The 24702-nt window shown below is 38.9% G+C and overlaps 1 protein-coding gene across 1 annotated transcript in view; it reads left to right on the top strand.

Annotated features, from left to right (window-relative positions):
- Positions 1-24702, top strand: part of SIMC1 (SUMO interacting motifs containing 1) — a 36308-nt gene that overhangs the window by 10708 nt on the left and 898 nt on the right. Inside the window, 9 exon segments of the mRNA XM_020998873.2 lie at positions 378-1050; positions 1053-1210; positions 6632-6861; positions 7154-7223; positions 8718-8872; positions 18764-18853; positions 21612-21740; positions 23021-23177; positions 23609-23693. Coding sequence (XP_020854532.2) covers positions 378-1050; positions 1053-1210; positions 6632-6861; positions 7154-7223; positions 8718-8872; positions 18764-18853; positions 21612-21740; positions 23021-23177; positions 23609-23693 — 1747 coding nt within the window.

Genomic DNA, 24702 nt, shown 5'->3' with positions numbered 1-24702 from the left:
ACCAGCTTCACTTTCTCCTCCAGAGTCATCTGGGTGTGGTGGCAAGATATAGATCAGGATGAGTGGAGATGTGCCTTACAATTCTGTGCAAGGTGCTATTATAGAAGGAATTCACCTCAGTGACCAAGAGCATGTTTTCTAGTATTCTTTTTTTTTTTTGGCTAGGCAATGGAGTTAAGTGTCTTGCCCAGGGTCACACAGCTAAAAAGTGTTATGTAGCTGAAGCTGGATTTGAACTCAGGTCCTGCTGAATCCAGGGTCGGTGCTGTTTCATTGTGCCACCTAGCTGCCCCTATGTTTTCTAGTATTCTTCACTAAGAAAGTTTAGAATTTTTTAGTTTAACTAGTATTTCATTTTCCTCACCTTCCCCCAACAGGATTTCATCGACTTAACCAAAGACACTGACCCAGTAGTGAAGGCCCACAGTGGACTTGTGGTGATAGATCTGACAGAGGTGGAGGAGGAGGAGGAAGAGAGTCTCTCTAACTCTACTTATGCTTGTGAGAACAGTATGAACCTAGATCTGGACCCCAGCTCTTGTTCCCAAAAGAAGCCTTCCCATTCTGTGGCAGGTGCCAACTGTCCCATCAAATGTGAGGTAGCACAGCAGACTGATGAAGACTCTCAGTTCGTGGAGAAGGAAGTGTGTGACAATCTAACTTCTGCTCAGGACCTAATTCAGGACACTGAATTTGGAGGTTGCCTCTCTCCAGTATCCAGTGGTGAGGAATCTGTGTGTAGCTCAGAGCAGAACTGTAGTACAACTACCTTCAATAGTGATCTGGGCTCTTTGGCAAGTTTACAGATCTCGTCAGATGTTTTCTCACTGTCTCCAAACAGCAGCAGCAGTGACAGCAATAGCCAAAATGCATCAGTGCCCTGTTTTCTGGAAGGCTTTCCTGATCCATGCCCTAGTGACTGGCAGAATAAGAATAACTCCGCTATTAACACTAGTCTGCTCCAGAAAGACTTCTCTCCCCTTTCACGATGTTCCTCCACGGAGCAGGTTCCCAGGGTTTCTGCCCTGGAGACTCAAGACAAGGCAGAAAAGCCGTGCCTGTGGTTGCCAACCCAGGGCCTGTGGCAATGAAGTCACCAGTGGTGGACTTACCCACGAAACCCTGTCTGCACAGATTAAGATATTTCCTTAGACCTCCAGTGCATCACCTGTTCTTCCAGGCACTAATACAGGACAAAGAAGTCACAGAGGTAATGGTGCAGATGTTCCTTCCAACCAGTATAACCACTGTGTGAGCCCATCAGTACCAAGAAAGGGAGAATTGGGTATGGTTGGGTATAGCCTAAGTTATGAGTAGCATAACTGAAGTATGAGTTTGGGGATGGGAATAACAATATTGTCCATTAGAGATGAGCCTCCTATCTTTTGATGTACCTCTTTCCAGGAACTTGATTACAAGAGATCACTGTTATTGTTTTAAACCTCTCCTAAAGGAAAATCTCAGTTTTCAGGAGAAAATTTTAGTGGCTGTGAAGGGAAATCACTTGACAATAAGTTACCACCTTAGTAAAATGGAGATAATACCTATACCGTTTACCTTAAAGTTACTGTAGGGAAAGCACTTGATAAATTTTTAGAAGGCAGACTAGCTGCTTGGGCCTTCATAGCTAGTTAGTTCCACTCTGCTGGCAGACCAATTAGTAACAACCTTTTCCCCCTTGTCGCTTTGGTGCCAAATATTTGTTACTTGGTCTGCACCTCTGTAATATACTTATCAAGTGTTATTGTGTATGATAGTTGTATGTGTAAGTTCTCTGCCCTCTTTTAGACTACAGTCTAATGCATGAAGGCTGGGCCCTATCATGTCTAATCTTTGTTTCTCACCCTGCACCAAGTATGACGTTCTTCATAGAATAGGTCCTTAATAATTGTTGAATTTGTTGAATAGAAACTTGTGGTGCATTGATGTGAGATTGTTTCCATTCCATCTACCAGCTGATCTCAGCATTCAGAAAAATGATAAAAAGTGAATGGCCTGAAAATTCAGCTGGACAAATGTTTATTATTTACCTTTATGGGCAAACCATGGTCATTGCTGGAGGAGACAAGAGATACAAGGTTTAAGTAACTTGGTTTCTACCTCTTCATTAGTTAAAATGGCCAGGCCAGTGTAACTGAGCAAGATTAAGGAATTCATAGTGATTCTATTCTAGGAATCTATTTTATCTTTCCCATTATCCTGGTCGACCTTCTCAGATTCCACACCATCATTTGTCTTTGCTTTTTAGGTATCCTGGTTCAGTCTTGCCTCAGTTGTCCCTAGTTCTCCATCTGGTATTGGAGGTTGAGAGAATCCTTGAATCCTCAGAGGCTAGAGTTACGTGTGCATTGTAGATTTACCATTGTCCATGGGGGAAAAGAAAGCTATCTAGGAAATTGGTAGGAGTAAAGTGATTCATTTATAGCATTTCTGAAGTAGATATTACTCAAATTGTATTTTTTGGTAATCTTTAAAAAATTGATAATTTGTATTGCTCCATAACCTTTATTTCCTAACATAGATCCCTCTCCCCTCTTCCACTCAGTGAGTCGCCATTTCTTATAACAAAGTGTTTGTTTAAAAAAAAAAACAGTTCAGCAAAACCAAGTCTTGACAGTATAGGAATTATTCCACACCTATAGACCTCCATCTCTGCAAATGGGATGTAATGGAAAAGCATTTTATTAAACCCATGCTAAACACTGGGAATAAGAATAGAAAAGTGAGTCTGTCCCTGTTCTCTAGGAGCGCACAATGTGATGTCAGTTAGCAACACAAAAAGTAAGATTCATGGTTGGGCAAATAGAGAAATCAAGTGATGCTTGGATTTTTACAGGGAAAATAACAGGAGAAATGGCAAGGACTTGAGGACCTTGGGAAACAACATCAGACCAGATGATCCCTGATGAAGAGGCTAGTGGGTCTAAAAATCAAAGTGGAGTGGAATTCTGAGATAACCAGCAGAAATTGGGGATAAAACAGTCAGCATCTAGCCAAATAGGCATCCTGTTCCTGGTGGGAATTGGGCAATGGGACAGTGGGGGTTAGAATGGGGAAGCAGAAGGTAACATGCAGAGAAGAGAGGGAGGTAAAGTGCCTTAAGAGCTTTACTTTTATTTACTCTTAAATTACTTTGAAATTTCTAGCAATTTAGGCCTGAGAGCACTGAGAAACAAAAATATGGCTACCACAGAGTGACTTCCAAAAAAATCTTCCAGATCTTCAAATCTTCCAAGCATTTGTTAAGCACTTATGTGCCAGGCATTATTCTAGGCAATAGATACACAAAGCCAAAATGAAAAGTGGTCCTTGCCCTCAGAGAGACTACATTCTACATTTTTAAAAGATCATAACTTTGTAGGAGGAGGACTCACAGTTTCTCTGATGATGCTTATCACCTCAGCTCTTTTTAAACTTTGGGTCCTGTTGCTTCAATAAATCTTAGGAGGATAATGAATGGGCTTTACCTGGATTTGGTTTTTTAATAAGCCAAGGATATTTCCTTCCTTTGACTCTTGTCTCTTGTCTCATGGAAGAGTTCTGTTCAGTCAGTGAATGTGAACATAAGAGAAGCGCTCCAGTATGGGGGAAACAACATTGGCTGTAGCATTAAGGTACTTGAATTTGGTTCATGGCCTTGTGATTCAGTAGTGTTCCCTAGGGCAAGTATCTGTGGTATTTTTATGAGCCTGTTCCCTCTTCTGTAAAATGGGGGTAGTAATTTATACAGTTTATATGGTACAATGGAAAGAGCATTGGCTCTGAAATCAAAAGACCTGAGTTCAAATTTGAATTTTGGTGCTTACTGCCTGAGTGGCTTTGGGCAAGTCACTTTCTTTTTTCTGGGCCCCAATAAAATGGAAGGGCTGCACTAGATGGCCTCTGAAGTCCTAGCTCTCAATCTGTGAGCCTATTATCATTTCCCTTAGAAGGTTACTATAAAAAAAGTCTTCCATTTGTGTCATATAAACATTTGCTATTATTAATCTTTTCTGGCCCTCTTTTAACTTTTCCCTTAAGCTTTGAATAATTTCTGTTGACTTTTTTCTTATTCACCTTTAGCTTTAGTATAGAGGTATCACAGCATGTTGTAAACAATTACTTCCACTTCCACTTATGGATGGGAAATGAGTGCAGAGAGAAGACTTAGTGACTTGTCCAGGATTATACCAGAAATCGGAAGCAGAGCAAGGCTTCCAACTGTGTCTCTTGATTGACAATATAATCCAATACTCTATACCAATGAAATAGAGCTCTTTGACAGCAGGTACCATTTCATTTTTTGTCCACAGTGCCTGGGACCTAGGTGTTTCATAGATGTTTGGTGACTGATTGATCTCTGCTTAGTATGTTAAAAAGAACGCTAAACTCGGGGACAGAGACCTGGGTTTGATTTCTAGCTTGGACACTGAGTAGCTGTGTGACTCTAGGCTAGGTACTTCTCTAAGTTTTCTCTTATTTTGTTTTTAATTGTTTTATTATGAACTTAACAAGAATCAAATATGAACATTTTAATCAAAACATTTTTATCAAAGAACAGAAATAGAGGATTATATGTGAAACTTTGATTATATATGAAACCTGTTGTATGGGTTTTTACTGTATACTGAGTTTAACACAGCAGCAACAAAACTGCTGTACTTATCTCTTCCCCTTTCTCTTTATTTTTAAAATAAGTGTTCATTGATGTCATTTTTTCCCCCTTAGTATTCTTTCTATACCCTTCTCAGAGAGCCATTCCATATAACAATATTTTTAAAGCCAAAGAAAAAGGGGAAAAAATCAGTCTAACTGATCAGTACACCAAAAAAGTCTGAGAATATGTTCATTGTACCTAAACTTACAGAGCTCTTCAGCTCTATGGAAAGGGTGAGGTGGGGTTATCTTTTCATATCTCTTCTTTTGAACCATCCTTGTTCTGCACCATTCACTTTTGATTTTTTGGGGGTGTCTATCCATTTACATTGTTGTTATTGTATATGTTGTTTTCTTGGCTCTGTTTGCTTTGTCATATAAGCAACAAAAGTTCCAAGAAGCCATTGGTAAACCAGAAAAAAAACAACAACAACTTTTTACTAAGGGCTTAGCAAGGCCTGTTAATCCCATGTGTGTCCCATGTGTGGGCATACCTTACAGAAGGGAGAATAAAGCTTTTTATTCCTAGGCCTGAATCACAGTTCCCTTCCTTATTTCCCCATTGGCTGGGTAATGCAAGGTTTATAGCCTATCCAGAGCACCTAATTTCCCTGCATGAGTCTCTGCTCCTAATTACATCTCCCATTCCCCACATTTCCTTGTCAACAGCCTACAAGTTGTCAATACGCCAGCAGTTACTCTTCAAGGGTCCACACTTTGATGAGTGATATGCAGAAGCAACATTCCCAGACACATTTTCTACAACCATATCTGTTCATGTAGATCTTTCCCTGCTTCGCTATATTCGTCATATTTGTCATGTCTTATAGCACAGTAATATTCCATTACATTCATGTGCCACAATTGATTTATTCATTCCCCAGTGATGATCATATGCTTTGTTTTCAATTCTTTCGTATCACAAAAAGTGCTGCTATAAATATTTTAGTGTATCAGGGAGCCTTCTTCTTATCATTGGCCTCCTTGGGGTATAACCCTGGTAATGGAATCTCTGGGTCACAGGATATGCACTTTCCCCCCCTTACTTGCATAATTCCAAATTGCTTTCCAAAGTGATTGAACTGATTTACAGCTCTACCAACAGTCCACTAGTGTGCCTATCTTCCCACAACCCCTCAAACATTTACTATTTCAATCTTTTATCATCTTTGCTATGTTTTGGGAGGTGCAAGGTGATACCTCAGTGTTATTTTTATTTCCATTTCTCTTACTATTAGTGATTGGGAGTATTCTCTCATGTGGTTCCTAATAGTTTGCAATTAAAAAAAAAACTTCATATCCTTTGACCATTTATCAGTAAATTTTGTGGAATAGCTTTTGGTCTTTATATAGATAATCTGTTGGCTGTTTATATAATTTACTTAGCAAACTTTATCAGGGAATGTTGATACGAGATTTTTCCCATTTATTTTCTGTTTTTAATGTTTCAGCAGTGCTTCTCTTTTTATTTTTATCATTCACCACCCATCAACTCTCTTCCCTGCTACCAGTTCCCCCCAGTTTAAGTTTCTTCATCTAAAGAATGGGGTAAAGATACTTACACAACCTACTTCCCAGGGTAGTGTTTCAGAAAGCACTTTGTAAATTATATGTTCCTATAGAAACATAAATTTTTAAAAACTTGAATCCTAAGTCAGTATACATCCTGTTTGAGTCAAATGAGATAATATTTGTAAAGCACCTAGCACATAGTAGACACTTAATAAATGCTTATTTCCTCCCTTCCCTCAATGCTTAGTAGGAGGTCTTAGCAGGCCATAAACATAGAACCTGCTGAACATTCATCAAACCTTAATTACTCCTGTCCTGTCAGTTTTCCTGTGGGTTTTTAAACTGTATGATTTTGAGTTTATTGGAAGTCTATTGGAAGGTGACTCTTCCCAACAGACCTTTACTTTCTTCAGAATGTCCTGACTCTGTAGTTTTTGTCTGCCCAGGAAACCACCTACACTGACATTTTCTGTTATTTCTACAGAACAAGGAACAAAAGAGAGCACCCATTCCCCAACGAAGACTGCGAATGGTGTTCAGCACCATTGAAGAGAACGTCCCACAAGAGACTTTGCAATTCCTCATGGATTTTGTGTCCCCCCAACATTACCCACCCAAGGAGATTGTGTCCCATGTCATCAAGAATATCCTACTAGGTTCCAGAAGTATGGCTATTGTGAAAGAGGCCTACATGCTTCTAATGAAAATTCAACAGTAGGAACTTTTGCCGATTATTTTAACGTATTTTCTGGAGGGCCCAAAATTTGGTACTTGGCTTTGCACAGAGTTTGTTGCTACAACCATCCAAATAGTTAGCATAGAGATGTGCTTTTAGATCCAGGGAGGGTGAAAGTTGGGGAAACAAGATGAAAAGTATTTATTGGAGGTTAATGGGAGAGCCCTGAGAATAAGTAGAGAAGCTGATCTTTTCCTCACGTTATCTTCTAGGCCTTTTCTGTCAAGGAAGTTCTCCAGAACTCTAATGAAAATAACTTGTGATTTTTAGGCTACATCCAGCCAATGTTGCCTCTGTGCAGTGGGACTGGAAGCTGCTTACTTGTGTGATGGAAAAACAGGTATGTGGCAACTTGTGTGGAAGTGTCTTCATACAAAGAATATATGACTTAGAGGACCTGGGTTCAAGTCCTACCTCTGCTACTTATTAGCTATGTGACCTTAGGCGTTTAATCTCACTAGACCTTAGTTCCCTTTTCTGCAAAATGAGGGTATGGGACTAATGTGACATCTAAACTTCCTTTTGACTCTAAAAGCCTATGTGGTTTTTTTTTTTCATTTTAGCCCTGGTTAGACAATTCCCTGATCCCTAAATTTCTTTATTAGGCTACTACAGAGCCATAAAATGAATCACAGAATCTCAGAGCTGGAAGAGAACTTATAAGTTATTTCTTATGGCCTGTGGGCTCTGGTCCATGTTGTCCTTTGGGGATATTGGGGTTTAGCACTGAGTATACTGACTTCCAAATCAGGAGGCCACTGAATCCAAAGTCCTTGAACAAAGAGGATAATATCCTCCAGGTTTGAAAACAAGGTGGCCCACTAAAACACCTTGCTGTTTACAAGGGGGCACAGTCACACCCTGGTAAATCTGCCCAAGGTCCACGCCACTGTTTACCTTTCCCATGGATATGTTCTGGTGTGGAGCCCAAAACTTAGTAATAGCACTAGAAAGAGGTTAGCTGTCAAGCACTGTAGTAAAGGTCTGTCCCTGAGTGATAGGAAGAAAGATGAAAGGAAGGGACAGTTAAGCTGAAGGAAGCTGGAATCAAGGAAGTGGTTTCTTGAGGCTTTAAAGGATAGGAGGCCATTAACAATAGTCTCACTGGTCTCTTTAATAAAGTTCTTCTCTGGTGCCATCTCATGATATGACTAACCCCAGCCTCTCCAAAGTTATGTCAGTAGCAGAGTTCTGGCCCTTCTGTCAAGGCAGGAAGTCTTCAGGTATAAGTGCAGAAAGAGACTGATTTAAGTAAAGACCACCCTAGCTAACTGAAAAAAGATACATTACCAAGTGATGAATGTTTTTGACTGCAGCAACTCAAGAAACTGTGGAGGTTTTTTGATCTATAGTGTTGGAGGGAGTGCTTAGAATTGAAATTAGAGACTTTTTTACAATAAAGTAAGTTGAGCTTTTTTATTTTTTCTTCCCCTTTTGAAAAATAAGGGCCTAGCTGATAAAGAATTGTCCTCAGTCCAGAAGAATTGGGTTCAGATCCTACTTTTGCCACATAGTAGCTCTGTGACTCTGGCCAAACCATTTCTCAGTGCCCCCAATCTATAAGCTGTCAGTCTGCATTGGTAGACGAAGTCCCTCACTAGAAGTTTCCCCATACCAATGAAATCACAGGGCCCACAAATTCTGCCCAACTAAGGGCATGACCCTGCCATGTGTGTGGTTTATCTGATGATGTCCTCTTTGGTCTACTACTACCTTATCTGACCATAGACAACTTGGAGGCCAGTGGGGAGCCCTGGTTCACGATTCATTCTTTTTATCTGATAAGCAAGGAATAGCTCTCTTTCCACAAGGTCACTACATGCTTTCCCCACAGGAGGAAGAGCTTCCTGGCCGAATATTCTTTTTGCGCTATGTAGTGCAGACCCTGGAAGATGATTTTCAGCAGGTCCTAAGACGTCAGCGGCATCATCTGCAACAATCCATTGCATGTACTATGCTTTCCTGTGATAAGCAGCCCCATAACATCAGGTAATTAGCTTCATTGTGGTTCAGGAGCAGCCATTGGGAGGATAGGAGACAGACTAGAGGAGAGCAGCCACTAAGAGGAAACTTAATTTGTGTAGGCCTCTGAATTCATGGAACCAATTTTGCAGAGAGGGAATTCATTCTAGAGATGTTCAGAGTAAAACCATAGTTGTTGAATCACACAATCAGATATGTGAATAACCTAAGAAAAACTAGTTCTTTTCTAGGATATGGTCTCAGGATGTGATCGGTACTAAAAAGTAGTGTTAAGAAGACAGGATCCCATGCAGCGGATCCCATGCAGCAGATCCCACATAGCTTACTGGATGAACCAGAGGAAAGTTAAGAGTATAACAGGCAGTCTTTCTATAGAATTGAGTCCTAGAGCTTCTGGGACCTTCATGTAAGAGGTCAAAACAACAATTTCACTTGACTTCATAGCAGTGTTTACTAGCAACAAGACCAATTTGAGTCTTTGTAAGGTCATTCTTTGGGTGTTGTAGATGGAAATGTGATCTCAGGAACATATCAAATATCATTCTGTATTCTTTTGTTTATATCTGCTCCCCTCCTAGATAAACTTATATGTGGGTAGTAATCATGTCTTATTTCTGTTGTATCTTCCCCGCCTTAGTGCATAGTACAGTTCTCAACTTCAAAAGGTGTACAATTTTATTTGCTAAATCTTGTCATTTCCAATTGCAGGGATTGGCATGAGTAAAGAGGCAAATAGGTAAGAAAGATACAGGCATGTTACAGGATGGAGAGTAGATTGTGAAGGGCTTTGAATGCTAGGATTAAAAGTAGCAGTCTGGAATGGCTGAGCAAGTTGTGGTATATGAATGTAATGGAATAGTATTGTGCTATAAGAAATGACGGGCTTCCGGGAGCCAAGATGGCAGAGTGAAAAGGTAGTCACTCTCACTCTCCCCTATCAACTTCTGAAAACCCAGAAAATATCACCCCAGAAAAAAAACCCTGGAACACCTGAACTAGAAGAAAGATAAGGAGCAGCAGTGCAGCAGTCCAGCAAACAGGTCTCCCAGTGCCTCAGCAAAAATAAGGGAGTTAGAACTACAAGGGGCCCCAGGCGCACAAGTACCCTGCGGCATTCATCTGAAATGAGGTGAAGAAAACAACCTAAAGGCTTCCTAAAGCCCGCCTTGCTGATTCCAACCCAACACCAGGTGAGCTGTAGGAGCCCTGAGCCTCCAATTGTGAAGAAATCCTGAAGCCCAGGTGGTAGAGCAGGCAAACACCAACACCTGGACCTCCGAGTGCCTCAGTGAGGGGGGAACGGAGAAACCAGCTCAGAAAACCACCAGGAGCCTCGGCACTCCACCCAAAGGAATCTCCCGTGCATTAGCAGAAAGAGGGAGACAACACTGCAGGGGCCCCAGGCAGATAAACACCTGCAGCACCCATCTAAAAGGAGCTGAAGAAAGCTAAAGGAAAGGAAAAGCAGGCAACCTAGAATTGCCTGAAAGTTCCAGCCTTGCTGATTCCAGCCCAACACGGTAAGCTGCCAGAAACCTACAGCCTCCAATTGCCAGCATAAGAGGCCCCAGACACAAAGCCAGTGACCAAGACCTAGGCTCCCAACACAAGAAGCTTGGGTCAGTACCCTCTGTTCCCCAGCAGGAGAGCTCAATCTCTTTAAAGGCCAGGGAATAAAGAAACACCATGAGTAAAAAGAAACGTACCATAGATTCATATTATGAGAAGAGTGAAGATCAAGACAGAAATTCTGAAGAGGACAACATTGTCAACAAACCCACATCTGCAACAACAAAAGGGAATATGAACTGGTCTGAAGCCCAAAAAGCCTTCTTAGAAGAGCTCAAGAAGGATTTTAATAGTCAAATGAGAGAGGTAGAAGTCCTTCAAAAATACAATTGGCCAATTGGAAAAAAAATACACTGAAGAAAACAAGTCCCTAAAAAACACAATTGGCCAGTTGAAGAAGGAAGTACAAAAACTAACAGAAGAAAACAATCTGTTAAAAACTAGAATTGGACAAATGGAAACTAATGTCTCTATGAGAGAGCAAGAATCAGTCAAACAGAAACAAAAAAATGAAAAAATAGATGAAAATGTAAAATACCTCATCAGTAAAACAACCACCTGGAAAATCGACTCAGGAGAGACAATTTAAAAATTATTGGACTACCTGAAAATCATGATGAAAAAAAGAGCCTGGACAGTATCTTTCAGGAAATCATAAAGGAAAACTGCCCGAAGTCCTAGAACCAGAAGGGAAAATAACCATAGAAAGAATCCACCATCACCACCTGAAAGAGATCCCAAATTGACAACGCCAAGAATATAATAGCAAAATTCCAAAATTACCAGATGAAAGAGAAGGTGCTGCAAGCAGCCAGAAAGAAACAATTTAAATATCATGGAACCACAGTCAGGATTACACAGGAGCAGCTTCTACATTAAAAGACCGCAGGGCATGGAACATGATATTCCTAAGGCAAAGGAGCTTGGAATGCAGCCAAGGATCAATTACCCAGCAAAAATGAGCATCATTTTTCAAGGGAGGAGGGGGATATTCAATGAAATAGGAGACTTCCAAACTTTCCTGATAAAAAGACCAGAGCTCAACAAAAAATTTGATCTTCAAGTACAGGACTCAAGAAGGACTTAAAAAGGTAAATGGGACAGAAGATACAATATGTTGTTAATAAGGGGGGGGCTGTTTAAACCCCTACAAGGGAATATGAGACTTGCAACCCTTGAGAACTGTATTGTTATTACACCTTGTTAAAGGAGTATACATAAAGAGGGTGGATATTAGTTGACTTTGATGTAATGATAAAAAAAAATCTAATCAAGTGGGTTAAATGGATCCAAATAAGTGGATCAATCTGATCTTAGAAAATGTACTGAGAAAGGAGGAGGCAGACAAGGGTAAATTACATTACAGGAAAAGACACAAAATCCTATTACAGCAGAGGGAAAGAAGGGGGGGAGCATTGTTTGAACCTTACTCTCATCAGATTTGGCTCAAGAAGGGCATAATATAATCAGTTAGGTATAGAAATCTAACTTGCCCTATAGGCAGTAGGAGGGAAAAGGGGAAAGAAAAGGGAGGGGGGAAAGAAGGGAGGGAAGCAGCAGTAAGACTAAAGGGAAGAAAAGGGAAAGGGATAATAAAAGGGGGAAGGGACTGAAGGAGGTGGTGGTCAAAAGCAAAACACTAGTGAAGGGGAGAAAGGAAAAAGGAGAAAGAAAAGCATAAATGGGGGGAAAGGATGGAGAAAAAGACACAGATAGTAATCATAACTGTGAATGTGAATGGGATGAACTCTCCCATAAAACGGATGCAGAATGGATTAAAAACCATAATCCTACAATATGTTGTTTACAGGAAACACATTTGAAAAAGAGTGACACATACAGGGTAAAGGTAAAAGGCTGGAGCAGAATATATTATGCTTCAGCTGAAGTAAAAAAAGCAGGGGTAGCAATCCTGATCTCAGACAAAGCAAAAGCAAAAATAGATCTAATCAAAAGAGATAAGGAAGGAAACTACATCCTGCTAAAAGGCACCATAGACAATGAAGTAATATCATTACTAAACATATATGCACCAAATGGTATAGCATCCAAATTCTTACAGGAGAAGTTCAGGGAGTTACAGGAAGAAATAGATATACTAGTGGGGGACCTGAACCTCCCCCTCTGCACTAGATAAGTCTAACCACAAAATAAACAAGAAAGAAGTTAAGGAGGTGAATAGAACATTAGAAAAGTTAGGTATGATAGACCTCTGGAGAAAACTGAATGGGGATAGAAAGGAACATACTTTTTTTCTGGGCAGTACGTGGCACATACACAAAAATTGACCATGTACTAGGGCATAAAAACCTCACAATCCAATGCAGAAAGGCAAAAATATTAAATTCATCCTTTTCAGATCATGATGCAATAAAAATTATATGTAATAAAGGGCCATGGAAAGATAGACTAAAAAATAATTGGAAACTAAATAATCTAATCCTAAAAAATGATTGGGTCAAACAACAAATCATAGAAACAATCAATAATTTCATTCAAGAGAATGACAATAATGAGACAACATACCAAAACCTATGGGATGCAGCGAAAGCAGTTCTTAGGGGAAGTTTTATATCTCTAAATGCTTACATAAATAAAATAGAAAAAGAGGAGATTAATGAATTGGGCATACAACTAAAAAAACTAGAAAAAGAACAAATTAAAAATCCTCAACTAAACACCAAATTAGAAATATTGAAAACCAAAGGAAAAAAATAAAATTGAAATTAAGAAAACTATTGAACTAATAAAAAAACTAAGAGCTGGTTTTATGAAAAAACAATAAAATAGATAAACCTTTGGTTAATTTAATTAAAAAAAGAAAGAAGAAAACCAAATTACTAGTATCAAGAATGAAAAGGGTGAAGCTACCACCAAGGAAGAGGAAATTAAAACAATAATTAGGAATTATTTTGCCCAACTATATGCCAACAAATTTGACAATCTTAGTGAAATGGATACATATTTACAAAAATATAAATTGCCCAGATTAACCGAAGAGGAAGTAAAATACTTAAATAACCCCATCTCAGAAAAAGAAATTGAACAAGCCATTGATGAACTCCCTAGGAAAAAATCTCCAGGGCCAGATGGATTTACATGCAATTCTATCAAACATTTAAAGAACAATTAATTCCAATACTATATAGACTATTTGGGAAAATAGGTGAAGAAGGAGTCTTACCAAATTCTTTTTATGATACAAATATGGTGTTGATACCTAAACCAGGAAGAGTCAAAATAGAGAAAGAAAATTATAGACCAATTTCTCTAATGAATATAGATGCAAAAATTTTAAACAAAATACTAGCAAATAGATTGCAGCAACTTATCACAAGAATAATACACTATGACCAGGTAGGATTTATACCAGGAATGCAGGGTTGGTTCAATATTAGGAAAACTATCAGCATCATTGAGCATATCAACAAAAAACCAACAGAAACCACATGATCATCTCAATAGATGCAGAAAAAGCTTTTGATAAAATACAACACCCATTCCTATTAAAAACACTAGAAAGCATAGGTATAAATGGAGTCTTCCTTAAAATAATAAATAGCATATATCTAAAACCTTCAGCAAGCATTATATGTAATGGGGACAGGCTAGAAGCATTTCCAATAAGATCGGGGTGAAACAAGGATGTCCATTATCACCACTGTTATTCAATATTGTACTGGAAACCTTAGCTTTAGCAATAAGAGAAGAAAAAGAAATTGAAGGCATTAGAATAGGCAAAGAAGAAACAAAGCTATCACTCTTTGCAGATGACATGATGATATACTTAGAGAATCCTAGAGAATCAAGTAAAAAACTACTTGAAATAATAAACAACTTTAGCAAAGTTGCAGGCTACAAAATAAACCCACAGAAATCATCAGCATTTCTATATATTACCAACAAAGCCCAACAGCAAGAGATAGAAAGAGAAATCCCATTTAAACTTACTGTAGACATTATAAAATATTTAGGAGTCTACCTCCGAAACAAACCCAGGAACTCTATGAACACAATTACAAAACACTTTTCACACAAATAAAATCAGATCTAAATAATTGGAAAAACATCAGTTGCTCATGGGTAGGCCGAGCTAATATAATAAAAATGACAATCCTACCTAAGCTAATTTACTTATTCAGTGCCATACCAATCAAACTACCAAAAATTATTTTATAGAGTTAGAAAAAATAATAACAAGATTCATTTGGAAAAACAAAAGGTCCAGAATATCAAAGGAACTAATGAAAAGAAATGCAGGGGAAGGTGGCCTAGCAATTCCAGATCTTAAATTGTATTATAAAGCAGCAATCATCAAAACTGCTTGGTACTGGCTAAGAAATAGGGAGGTGGATCAGTGGAATAGGTTAAATATGCAAGACACAGTAGTCAATGACTATAGTAATCTATTATTTGATAAACCCAAAGACCCCAGCTTCTGGGATAAGAACCCACTCTTTGAAAAAAACTGCTGGGAAAACTGGAAAAGAGTATGGCAGAAACTAGTCATAGGCCCAAATCTCACACCATATACCAAAATAAAGTCAAAATGGGTTCATGACTTAGATATAAAGGCTGATACCATAAGTAAACTGGGAGAACAAGGAATAGTTTAGATCTATGGAGAACAGAAGAATTCATGACCAAACAGGAGATAGAGAACATTATGAAAAGCAAAATGGATAATTTTGATTACATTAAATTGAAAAGTTTTTGCACAAACAAAGCCAATGCAACTAAGATTAGAAGGAAGGTAGAAAATTGGGAAAGAATTTTTACAACCAGTCTCTCTGATAAAGGCCTCATTTCTAAAATATATAGAGAATTAAGACAAATTTATAAGAACACAAGCCATTCCCCAATTGATAAATGGTCAAAGGATATGAACAGACAGTTCTCAGATGAAGAAATTAAAGCCATCTATAGTCATATGAAAAAATGCTCTAAATTTGATTAGAGAAATGCAAATCAAAACAACTCTGAGGTACCACATCACACCTATCAGATTGGCCAACATGACAAAACAGGAAAATGATAAATGTTGGAGAGGATGTGGGAAAATTGGAACACTAATACATTGTTGGTGGAGTTGTGAAATGATCCAACCATTTTGGAGAACAATTTGGAACTATGCCCAAAGGGCTACAAAAATGTGCATACCCTTTGATCCAGCAATAGCACTTCTAGGGCTATATCCCAAAGAGATCAAACAAATGGGAAAAGGACCCACATGTACAAAAATATTCATAGCAGCTCTTTTTGTGGTGGCAAAGAATTGGAAATTGAGAAGATGCCCATCAGTTGGGGAATGGCTGAGCAAGTTGTGGTATATGAATGTAATGGAATACTATTGTGCTATAAGAAATGATGAACAGGCTGACTTCAGAAAAACCTGGGAAGACTTATATGGTCTGATGCTGAGTGAAGTGAGCAGAACCAGGAGGACTTTGTACACAGTAACAGCCACGTTATGCAATGACTAATATTGTTAAACTGAACCCTTCTCAGCATTACAGGATCTAAGACATCTCCAGAGGCCTCGGATGGAAAATGCTGTCCACATCCAAAGAAAGAACTATGGAAGTTGAATCACTTTCACTTATTTTTCCCTTCAGTTGAGTTTTGTTTCATCTTTCTGATGGTTCCTCCTATTGGTTTTAATTTTTACTTACAACTTCACTAATGTGAAGATATGTTTAATGGGTATGTAAATGTAAGGTCCATATCAGATTGTGCCGTCTTGGGGAGGGTGGGGGGAGAGAAGGGAGAAAAATTTTCAACTCAAAAGCATATGGAAGTGATTGTTAATAAATCAAAATTAAAATAAAATTTTAAAAAAAGTAGCAGTCTGGACTAAGGGGAAATCATTTTCTTACAGTCAGGACTATGCCAGTGGTTTGTGACATCCATGGCATTAATAGATCTTCACATGTATTTCCTAAAGTGTTCCAACAAGACTAAAGAGAGATTAGGACCTGGAAGTTAGCACATATGAGAACATAATAGTAGCTGATGGCATACTATATATATGTGTATATAAATATATATGTATATATGGCCATATATATATATACACACACACACACACACACACACACACACACAGATATATATAGTATATCATCAACTACTGGTAAAATTATACACATATACATATACACATAAAATGCATACAAATATATCTACACATGTGTACATATACACACATGTATATGTGTGTACATATGTATACTATATATAAATATAGTCTTGCACCATGCATCCAAACTTATTTTGGTAACAGTACAAATAAGGTTTCCCTTATTCTTGGAAATCTGGGAATCTCAGAGTTGGAAAAGGCCTTAAAAGTCATCTAGTCCAAACTGATACTCAGTATATCCCCTCTAAAGTATCCCACGCAGGTGATTATCTAAACTCCACTTTAACACTTTAGGGATTATTTTTTAGAGAAACTCACTGCCTCATAAGGCCCCTTATCCCGTTGTTTGGCAGAAAGTCCATCCTTATATTTAATTTAAAAATAAATAGCATAAAGTTTCAGAATTAGAAGGGCCCTTGGAGGTCTTTTGGTGCAACTCCATGGAAAGGGGGCCTGGGTGTGAACCTTGGCTTTATCACCTACTCAGTTGTCTGCATGAACAGTTCACTTCTCTGAGTTTTAGTTTCCTTTTTTTGCTATTTCACTACCATCCCACCTCGGTTCTTAATTTTTCATAGCTTAATGATGTCTTCTATGCTGTGCCATTTCTCTCTCACAAATGATTAATGCTGGTGACTAATTTTGTAAAAGTCATAGTTGACATTTATATACTTTAAGGTTTGCTAAACACTTTGCGTACATTGTCTTACTTAATGCTTACGAGTGTATGAGTTAAGTTAGTACTGACAGGTGGTATTATCCCCATTTTATAGATGAGGAAACTAAGGCTCATGATCTATTTCACTTGTAAGTATCAGAGGCATGATTTTAACTCAGTTTTCTCCTGACTACAAGGTTAGTAGCATATAGTGCTGCTATTTAATGACATTGACAATCTGATTAGTTTTTCATGTTCTTAGAATAATAGTAATATTAAAAACAACAGTTCCTATATGTAGTGTACTTTACTATATACAGTATGGTAACATTTTTTAGATAAAGAAATAGGCTTAGGAAATTGAATTACCCAGAGTTAGATAGCAGAGCTATGATTCAAACACAGATCTGATTCTTGAGCCCAGCGATCTTTCTCTACTACTTCACGTATAATTTTCTTATTTTATACTGAAGTTGGGATCTATATCCATGCAAAATTATATATCAGACTACATTTCAGCCTCCCTTCTTGTCCTCTCCCCTTTCAGTATTTCTAACTTGAGAGGCTTTCCAGCGGTAGAATGGGTCGCCTCTAGGCTGCTCTAGACTCCTCAGGTAGACATCACGTTGAGATCTTCAAGTGCCTCTTACACTAGGCATTTAATAAAGGCATTCATTCATTTATGTATGAGGTCTTTGAGTACAAGGGAGAACATGCCTTATTTATCTTTGAGTCTGTACAAGCACTCTAGCAGCTACTTTTTTTGTTTTGTTTTGTTTTAACCTGCAATTTCATTAGCATAGGGAACTCTCAATGAGGAAACCCCTCTAGCAATTGGCAACCATTCTCCCAATTTACAACCTTAGAGAAGCTGCCTTTGGACTTGCCAGCTAGTATGTGTCAGAAACAGGTCTAGAACCTAGGTTTTCCCAACTCCAGTGCCAGTGTTCTCTTCTTTAGACCAGAGGAGTCAAAACTCCCAGCCTGCTATAAAACTCAGGACTGTGACCAAACCAGATTTAAATTACATTTAAATGTAGTAGTTTAACAAAACAAATAAAAATACAGTACAACATACCTAATTTTAATTTTTGGTTTTCTAAGTCAGTAAGTGGCTCCAGGGCCTGTTTCTATTTGATTTTGACACCGTTTTATACCATGCTTCCTCTCCAGAGGCTTGATAAGTATATTAGCTTTGTTGAATCATGTCTGGAGTGGTTCTAGGCAAAATTGTGTAGGGATGTTGTAGAGGAGATCCTTGGTAAGAACTAATTAAAGTCAGGCGGCCTTTGATACCTCTTCCTGTTCAGGAATTCTGTGACTCCTATTTTATCTTCCAGGGTGAAATAACTTACCTAAGGTTACACAGCAAGTAAGTGACAGAGGGAGAATTCAAACTCAGGTCTCCTGACTCTTAAGTACAGTGTCCTCACAGTGTGTTTATTTTGAAACTGTCCAGCAGAGAGATTAGTAGCAAACCCAATAAGAAGCCATGTCATTTGCTAAATGACTGCTTTTCTCTCCATTGCAGGAACATCATCCAGTGGCTGGTTGGAGCTGTGACTGGGTGTGGATTAGATCGGAAGGAAGGCCATCAACAAACCTTTTCAGGAAGCCAATTGTAAGGGAAAGAAAGGCACCACCTTTCTTGGGGCAGTAGGGAGGGATTGCTGAAAGCATCTGCTTTCTCTCACACTGGGAGACTGGGAGACTGATGAAGTGGTTTTTTTTAATGACCCTTTAAATTATCCAAATCATCTCAGTGACCAAAGTGTCTTAGAGTGTGTCTGGAGCAGGAAGCACAGTTTGTTCTCAGTGAGGTGGGGTGGGATGGTGAAAAGGCTATTGGAATTGGAGTCCTAAAACCTAAATTCAAATTCCAGCTCTGCTACTTAATAGCTCTGTGACATGGGGCAAGTTACTTTGTCTTTCCAGGCCTCCGTCTTCTCTATAAAATAAAGGGCATTGACTATGTAATGTCTAAGTTTTCTTCCTACTCTGAAATCTGACCATCTAAAATCTATGATCCAGGTGGGACTGTGGCTAATTGTGGTACAGTTAGCTTCCCAGAGACTTTCTTTTCTACTTTATAAGACATTCAGGTTGTTAGGCCTCGTTTTGGGGGAGCAATAGAAAGGTGCTACAGCTACTAGCTCTTGAACAATTCTTGAACTAATTCACATTTCCATCACCCTTTAAAATGACTGCCTAATGTCAATATTATCTTCATTGTACAAATGAAGAAACTGAGGCTAAGAGAGTTGCAGTGACTTGCTCAGGGTCACAGAGCCAGGAAGTGTTAGAACTAGGACCCAAACCTAGTTCTTGTAGTCAGGTCAGTGTTATTTCCACTCTACCACCATATGTACTTGTAGAGAGAATTATGCTGAATCATGCTTGCCTATAAGTAGCATTCTGATTAATTTTCCTTCTTCCTTACCTCCAAAAGAATGAATGACACACATATACACACAATGTCTTATTCTGCACTCTTGAGTCTAACCTTTCAGGAGGGTAGACAGCATGTTTCATCATTGGTCCTCTAGAATCCTTAGTCCTTGACTTCATCAGATAATCAATACTCTCAAAGTTGTCTGTACCACATTGTTGCCATTGTATTAATTGTGCTCCTAGTCCTGTTCACTTAACTCCGCCTCAGTTCATACAAGATTCCCAGATTTCTTACAGCCCAGTAGTATTTATAACATTTATATACCATATTTTGTTTAGCAGTTCCTTAATTGATGGGCACTCCCTCAGATTTTCATTCTTTGCCACCTCAAAAATTGTATTTTTTGTAGTTTGTTTTGCTTAGGACTAATCCTTCCTTAATGTGCCCTCCTTCTAATTCCCATTTCTAACCTTTCCCTCCCATTTCCCTACTGAATGAAATGTATTTCTGTACCCTGTGTGTGTGTGTGTACGTGAGCGCGCCTGCCTTTGTATCTTCTCATCAGTGCAGATAAGTGAGGTTTGAATCAGCTGTTACCCTTCACCCCCTTCTCCTTGTCTAGTATAGTTATCTACTCTCCCATCCTGATTATGTGAAATAATTTTCCCTAACCTTCCTTTCCCTTCCTGTTTTCCTTCCTTTCCATTCCTTCTTAAGGTAATCAGGACATAACAGAGCCACATCTTCTCTAATTAAACTCTTTCTTTGAACCCTGCTGATGATAAAGAGTTCAGAGGTGACATCTCCCTATATTTGAATGCAGTTTGTCCTTGTTTGGTCCCTTATGATTGTTCATTTGTGTTTACCTCTTTATGTCTTTTTACTCATATGTTTGAACTTCAGAGTTTCTCCACAGCTATGGTCTTTTCAATAGGAATACTTGGAAGTCTTCTATTTCATTAAAAATTCATTTTCCTCCCTGTATGATGATAGTGTTTTTTCTGAATAGGTTAATTCTTGGCTGTAAGCCAATAATTTCTTTGCCTTTGGAATATCATATTCTAAGTTGTGCTCCTTAATAGTAGGTGCTGCTAAATCATGTGTGATTCTAATTGGTTTCCTCTATGCTTGATTTCTTCCTTTCTAGCCACTTGCAATATTTTTTCTTTGGCCTATAAGCTCTGGATTTTGGTTATAGTGTTCCTGAGAGTTTTCATTTTGGGGATTTTTCAGAAGGTGACCAATGGATTTGACTTTGCCTCCTTGTTCTAAAAATTCTGGGTGTTTTCTTTAAGTAGGATGTCTGGTCTTTCTCTCTCTCTTTTTTTGTTTTTTTGGCCATAGCTTTCATTCAGGTAGTTAAGTAATTCTTAAATTTTTTCTTCCCCATCTTTTTTTTCCAAGGTCAGTTGTTTTTGCTGTGAGAAACCTTACATTTTTGTCCTTATAAATTTTCAAGTGTTTTAAAGACTTTGTTTTAATGTTTCTCAGTCTCGTGGAGTCATTGACTTATACTTGGTTCATTCTAATTTTCAGGGAGTTTGTTGCTTCTGCAAGGTTTTGTGCCTCTCGTGCCAATCTGTTAATTCCCTTTCCAATTCTTTGTTCCATAGCTCTTTCTTTTCCAAGATATTTCCTTCTAGCATGCTTAAAAAATAAAAAGATTTTTTAACTCTTGTTTCATTGTTTCTAGGAATTCTAGTGGAATTTTTGTGTCCAGACTGTTTTTCTTTGAGGCTTTGCTTGTAGATTTTTAGGTTCATTCTTTTCATCTGAGTTTTTTTTTTTAAGAGATAAATTGGGGTTAAGTGATTTGCTCAGGATTACACAGCTAGTAAGTGTGAGTCCGGATTTGAATTCACGTTCTCCTGACTCCAGGCCCAGCACTCTATCCACTTCACCCCCTACCTGCCCCTGAGTTTGTGTCTTAAGTGTTCCTGCCACTATAATAGCCTAATCTCCTAATTGCCCTGTACTTTGAACCCAGGGTAATTTTACATCTCCAGAGGATGCTGTCTCTGGCTGTTGAGGTGGACAGGACCCCAACCTGCAGCTCAAATAAAATTGCAGAGATGATGTTCGGATTCGTGCTGAACATTCCTGAAAGGAATCAGAGGTGAGAATTTTATTTATTCTTTAGATATTTCTGGAACCTCACTTTTCTCAGGTTGATTTCCTTTACCCAAAAGGGAACCAACAATATTAAAAATGAGTATTTCTGTAGTCTTTTATGTTTCATAAAAACTTTTTCCCAAGAGCTCTGTGCAGTGGATAACACAAGTATAATTACTCTCATTTTACAGGTGAGTAAACAGGCCAAGAAATGGGAAGTGATTTGTCTAAGGTTACGTAGCTGATAGGTCCCCTTACTGTGGATCCAACATGCCACTTCTGACCCATTTCACCAGTATGGGAGGGAACTAGTCCTTTCCAGTGTGGGGGAGATATGCAGACAACTGGATACAAACGCAAATATAGACGGGATAAATTGGAAAAAAAAATCAACAGAAGGCAGGCACTAGAATTTAGAGAGATCAGGAAAGGCTTCCTGTAGAGAAAGTAGGATTTTAGGTTTTTTGTTTGAGAAACAGCAAGGAAGCCAGTGTCACTGTGTCTCACAGTTTATACATGATGTAAGGTGTAAAAAGACTAAAAATAGCAGAGACCTTTTCAGGGACATCACCTTTACAGTTGTGTGGATTGGAGTGGGGAGTGGACTTGTGACAAGCAGACTAACCAGCAGGCTATTGCAGTAATCCAGGCATGAGACCAGTATCAGAAGGGAGATGTTAGGAAGCCATCAGCCACCTTTGGCTTGTATTACATATGGAGGGAAAGTGTGTGAGGAGTTGAGGGTGACACCTAGGTTTCAATTTTAGGCAAATGGTGGTGACCTTAACAGCAATAAGGAAGTTTGGAGGAGGAATACTTTGAGGCCTTTTATCATTCAGCCATTTCTAGACATTCTACATTGCCCGTATATTTCCTAAAAGTGACTCTCAGAATTAGACAACAGTGCTCCAGATGGTAGAGGGTAGGGTAGAGAACATGGTATGCCCACTTATGCCCACTGTCACCCATCTCCTCTGTTAAATGCCATCTGTGCAGAGGACCCTATATTTTGGTGTCAGGCATACACAGGTGAAAGATGGCAATTCCTGCACTCTCCAAGCTTACAATCCAGTAGCTTCTGAGATTAAGGTGCCCTGGTGAACTGAATTAAGATGGCTGGTAGCTTAGGGGGAAAGAATAAAGCCAGGATATATTCATTACCCTATTTTCAGGGTATCAGTGACTTGGTTTCATTTTTGATAATTTAATCTCATGCTCTCTCTTTCTTGTACCCTCTTCTCCTCTATTTCCCCTTTCCCTTTTCCCCCCCATCCCCCTTTGCAGGGAAATCTTCTTTACAACAATGGAGAGTCACCTCTTGCGCTGCAAAGTACTAGAGGTTCTATTCCTCCACAGCTGTGAAAAGCCTACTTCCCTACCACTCTCTCTTGCCCAGACCCTCTATTTCCTCAACCATTCAACATCACTGCTGAAGAATCAGGTAGATCCTTCTAACTTTTTTCAGCACCTCATTCCAGATGCCTGGACACTGGATTGAACATTGCCTAAGATAATGTGAAATAGCACTAAAAGCACCCTCAGAGGTCATCAAATTTATTCCTGCCTGAAGCAGGAATTCTCACTACTACGTGGCCCAATTGTTGTCTGGTGGTGAGGCTCTCACTATGTTTATTAGGCAGCCTGTTGGACAGCTCTTGAGTGTTAAAATGTTCTCTCTCCCACTTTTGACCACTGGTTCTAGTGCTGCACTCTGGAACCAATCAAGACAAGTCTAATCCCTGTTCCATATGGTGGCCCTTCACATGTTTCCTACCCACCCTCAACTCTGTCCCCTAAAACTTTAAGTACTTTGAAAAATATGAAGCACAGAATGATCACAAGGGATTAATGGTTCTTAATTTTTTCCTTCAGTCTGATAAAAGCCAGTGGCAGAGTTGGGATGAGCTCCTTGAACATCTACAATTTCTCTTATCTAGTTATCAGCACGTGTTAACAGGTAAGCAGCCCATTTTGTACTTGTGGGAGATGCAGAGGCTCATAAAGGCATGGACAAGACAATTAACCTGTTTGCCTCAGTTTCCTCATCTGTAAAATTGTAGCCCCTACCTCTTAGGGTGGTTGTGAGGATTAAATGAGAGAAAATGCATTTAGCACATATTAAATATTTGTTAGGATTGTTAGCTATAATGATGATATCATCTCCCTCAAAATTTGTTCTACAGTTATACAAGTTCACAAACTGGGCTATAATAGTTTTATTTTGAAAGGCATATATTCATTAGGTTACTATGTTCCTATCCCCTTGATGTCAAATGTAAGTTCTCTAAGTCCTTCTAACTCTAACATGCTTTATTAGCAACTAGGGGAAATCAGGGAAGGCCTCCCATTTTACAGGTGAACAAATTGAGGCTCAAGAAAGTTTGCCCAGAGTCACATATGTACTACCAGAGCTTTCTTTAAAATCAGATTCCCTGATTCCATTGTATATTAACAAAGCCCTATTCAGAAGTGATACAAAGGATATGAGCTTGAATTAGTACTAAATTAAATTAGGACTTGATTTAGTACTAAAAAGAATCTTAGAGGTCATCTGGTCTTTCCTCCCTCTACTCCTATTTTGCAGATAAGGAAATGGACTTAAAAAGGAAAGTGAATCCCTTGTCCCCACACCCTGTGGTCCCCTTTACAAGTTTTAGCCTTGCTTTCAAGATCTCTACCAGTAAATCCTGCCCTTGGAACTTTTTCTCTCCAGTGTGACTCCTTTATTCAAGGCTGGCCTCCATGGAAGGACTGATGTAGAGCAAAGTATAGAACAAACTTGGACTCAGGGCAGCTAGGTGGTGCAGTGGATAGAGCACTGGCCAGAGTCAGGACTCAGATTGGCCTCAGACACTTGACACTAGCTGTGTGACCCTGGGCAAGTCACTTAATCCCCACTGCCTCCAAAAAACCAAAAACAAACCCCAGAACACTTGGCTTTAAAACTTTTTAGCTGTGTAACATTG

Source organism: Phascolarctos cinereus, unplaced genomic scaffold (genome assembly GCF_003287225.1).
Source record: "Phascolarctos cinereus isolate Bilbo 61053 unplaced genomic scaffold, phaCin_HiC Scaffold_2;HRSCAF=192, whole genome shotgun sequence".
NCBI classification, from domain to species: domain Eukaryota; kingdom Metazoa; phylum Chordata; class Mammalia; order Diprotodontia; family Phascolarctidae; genus Phascolarctos; species Phascolarctos cinereus.
This window is presented reverse-complemented; position numbering and strand designations above follow the sequence as displayed.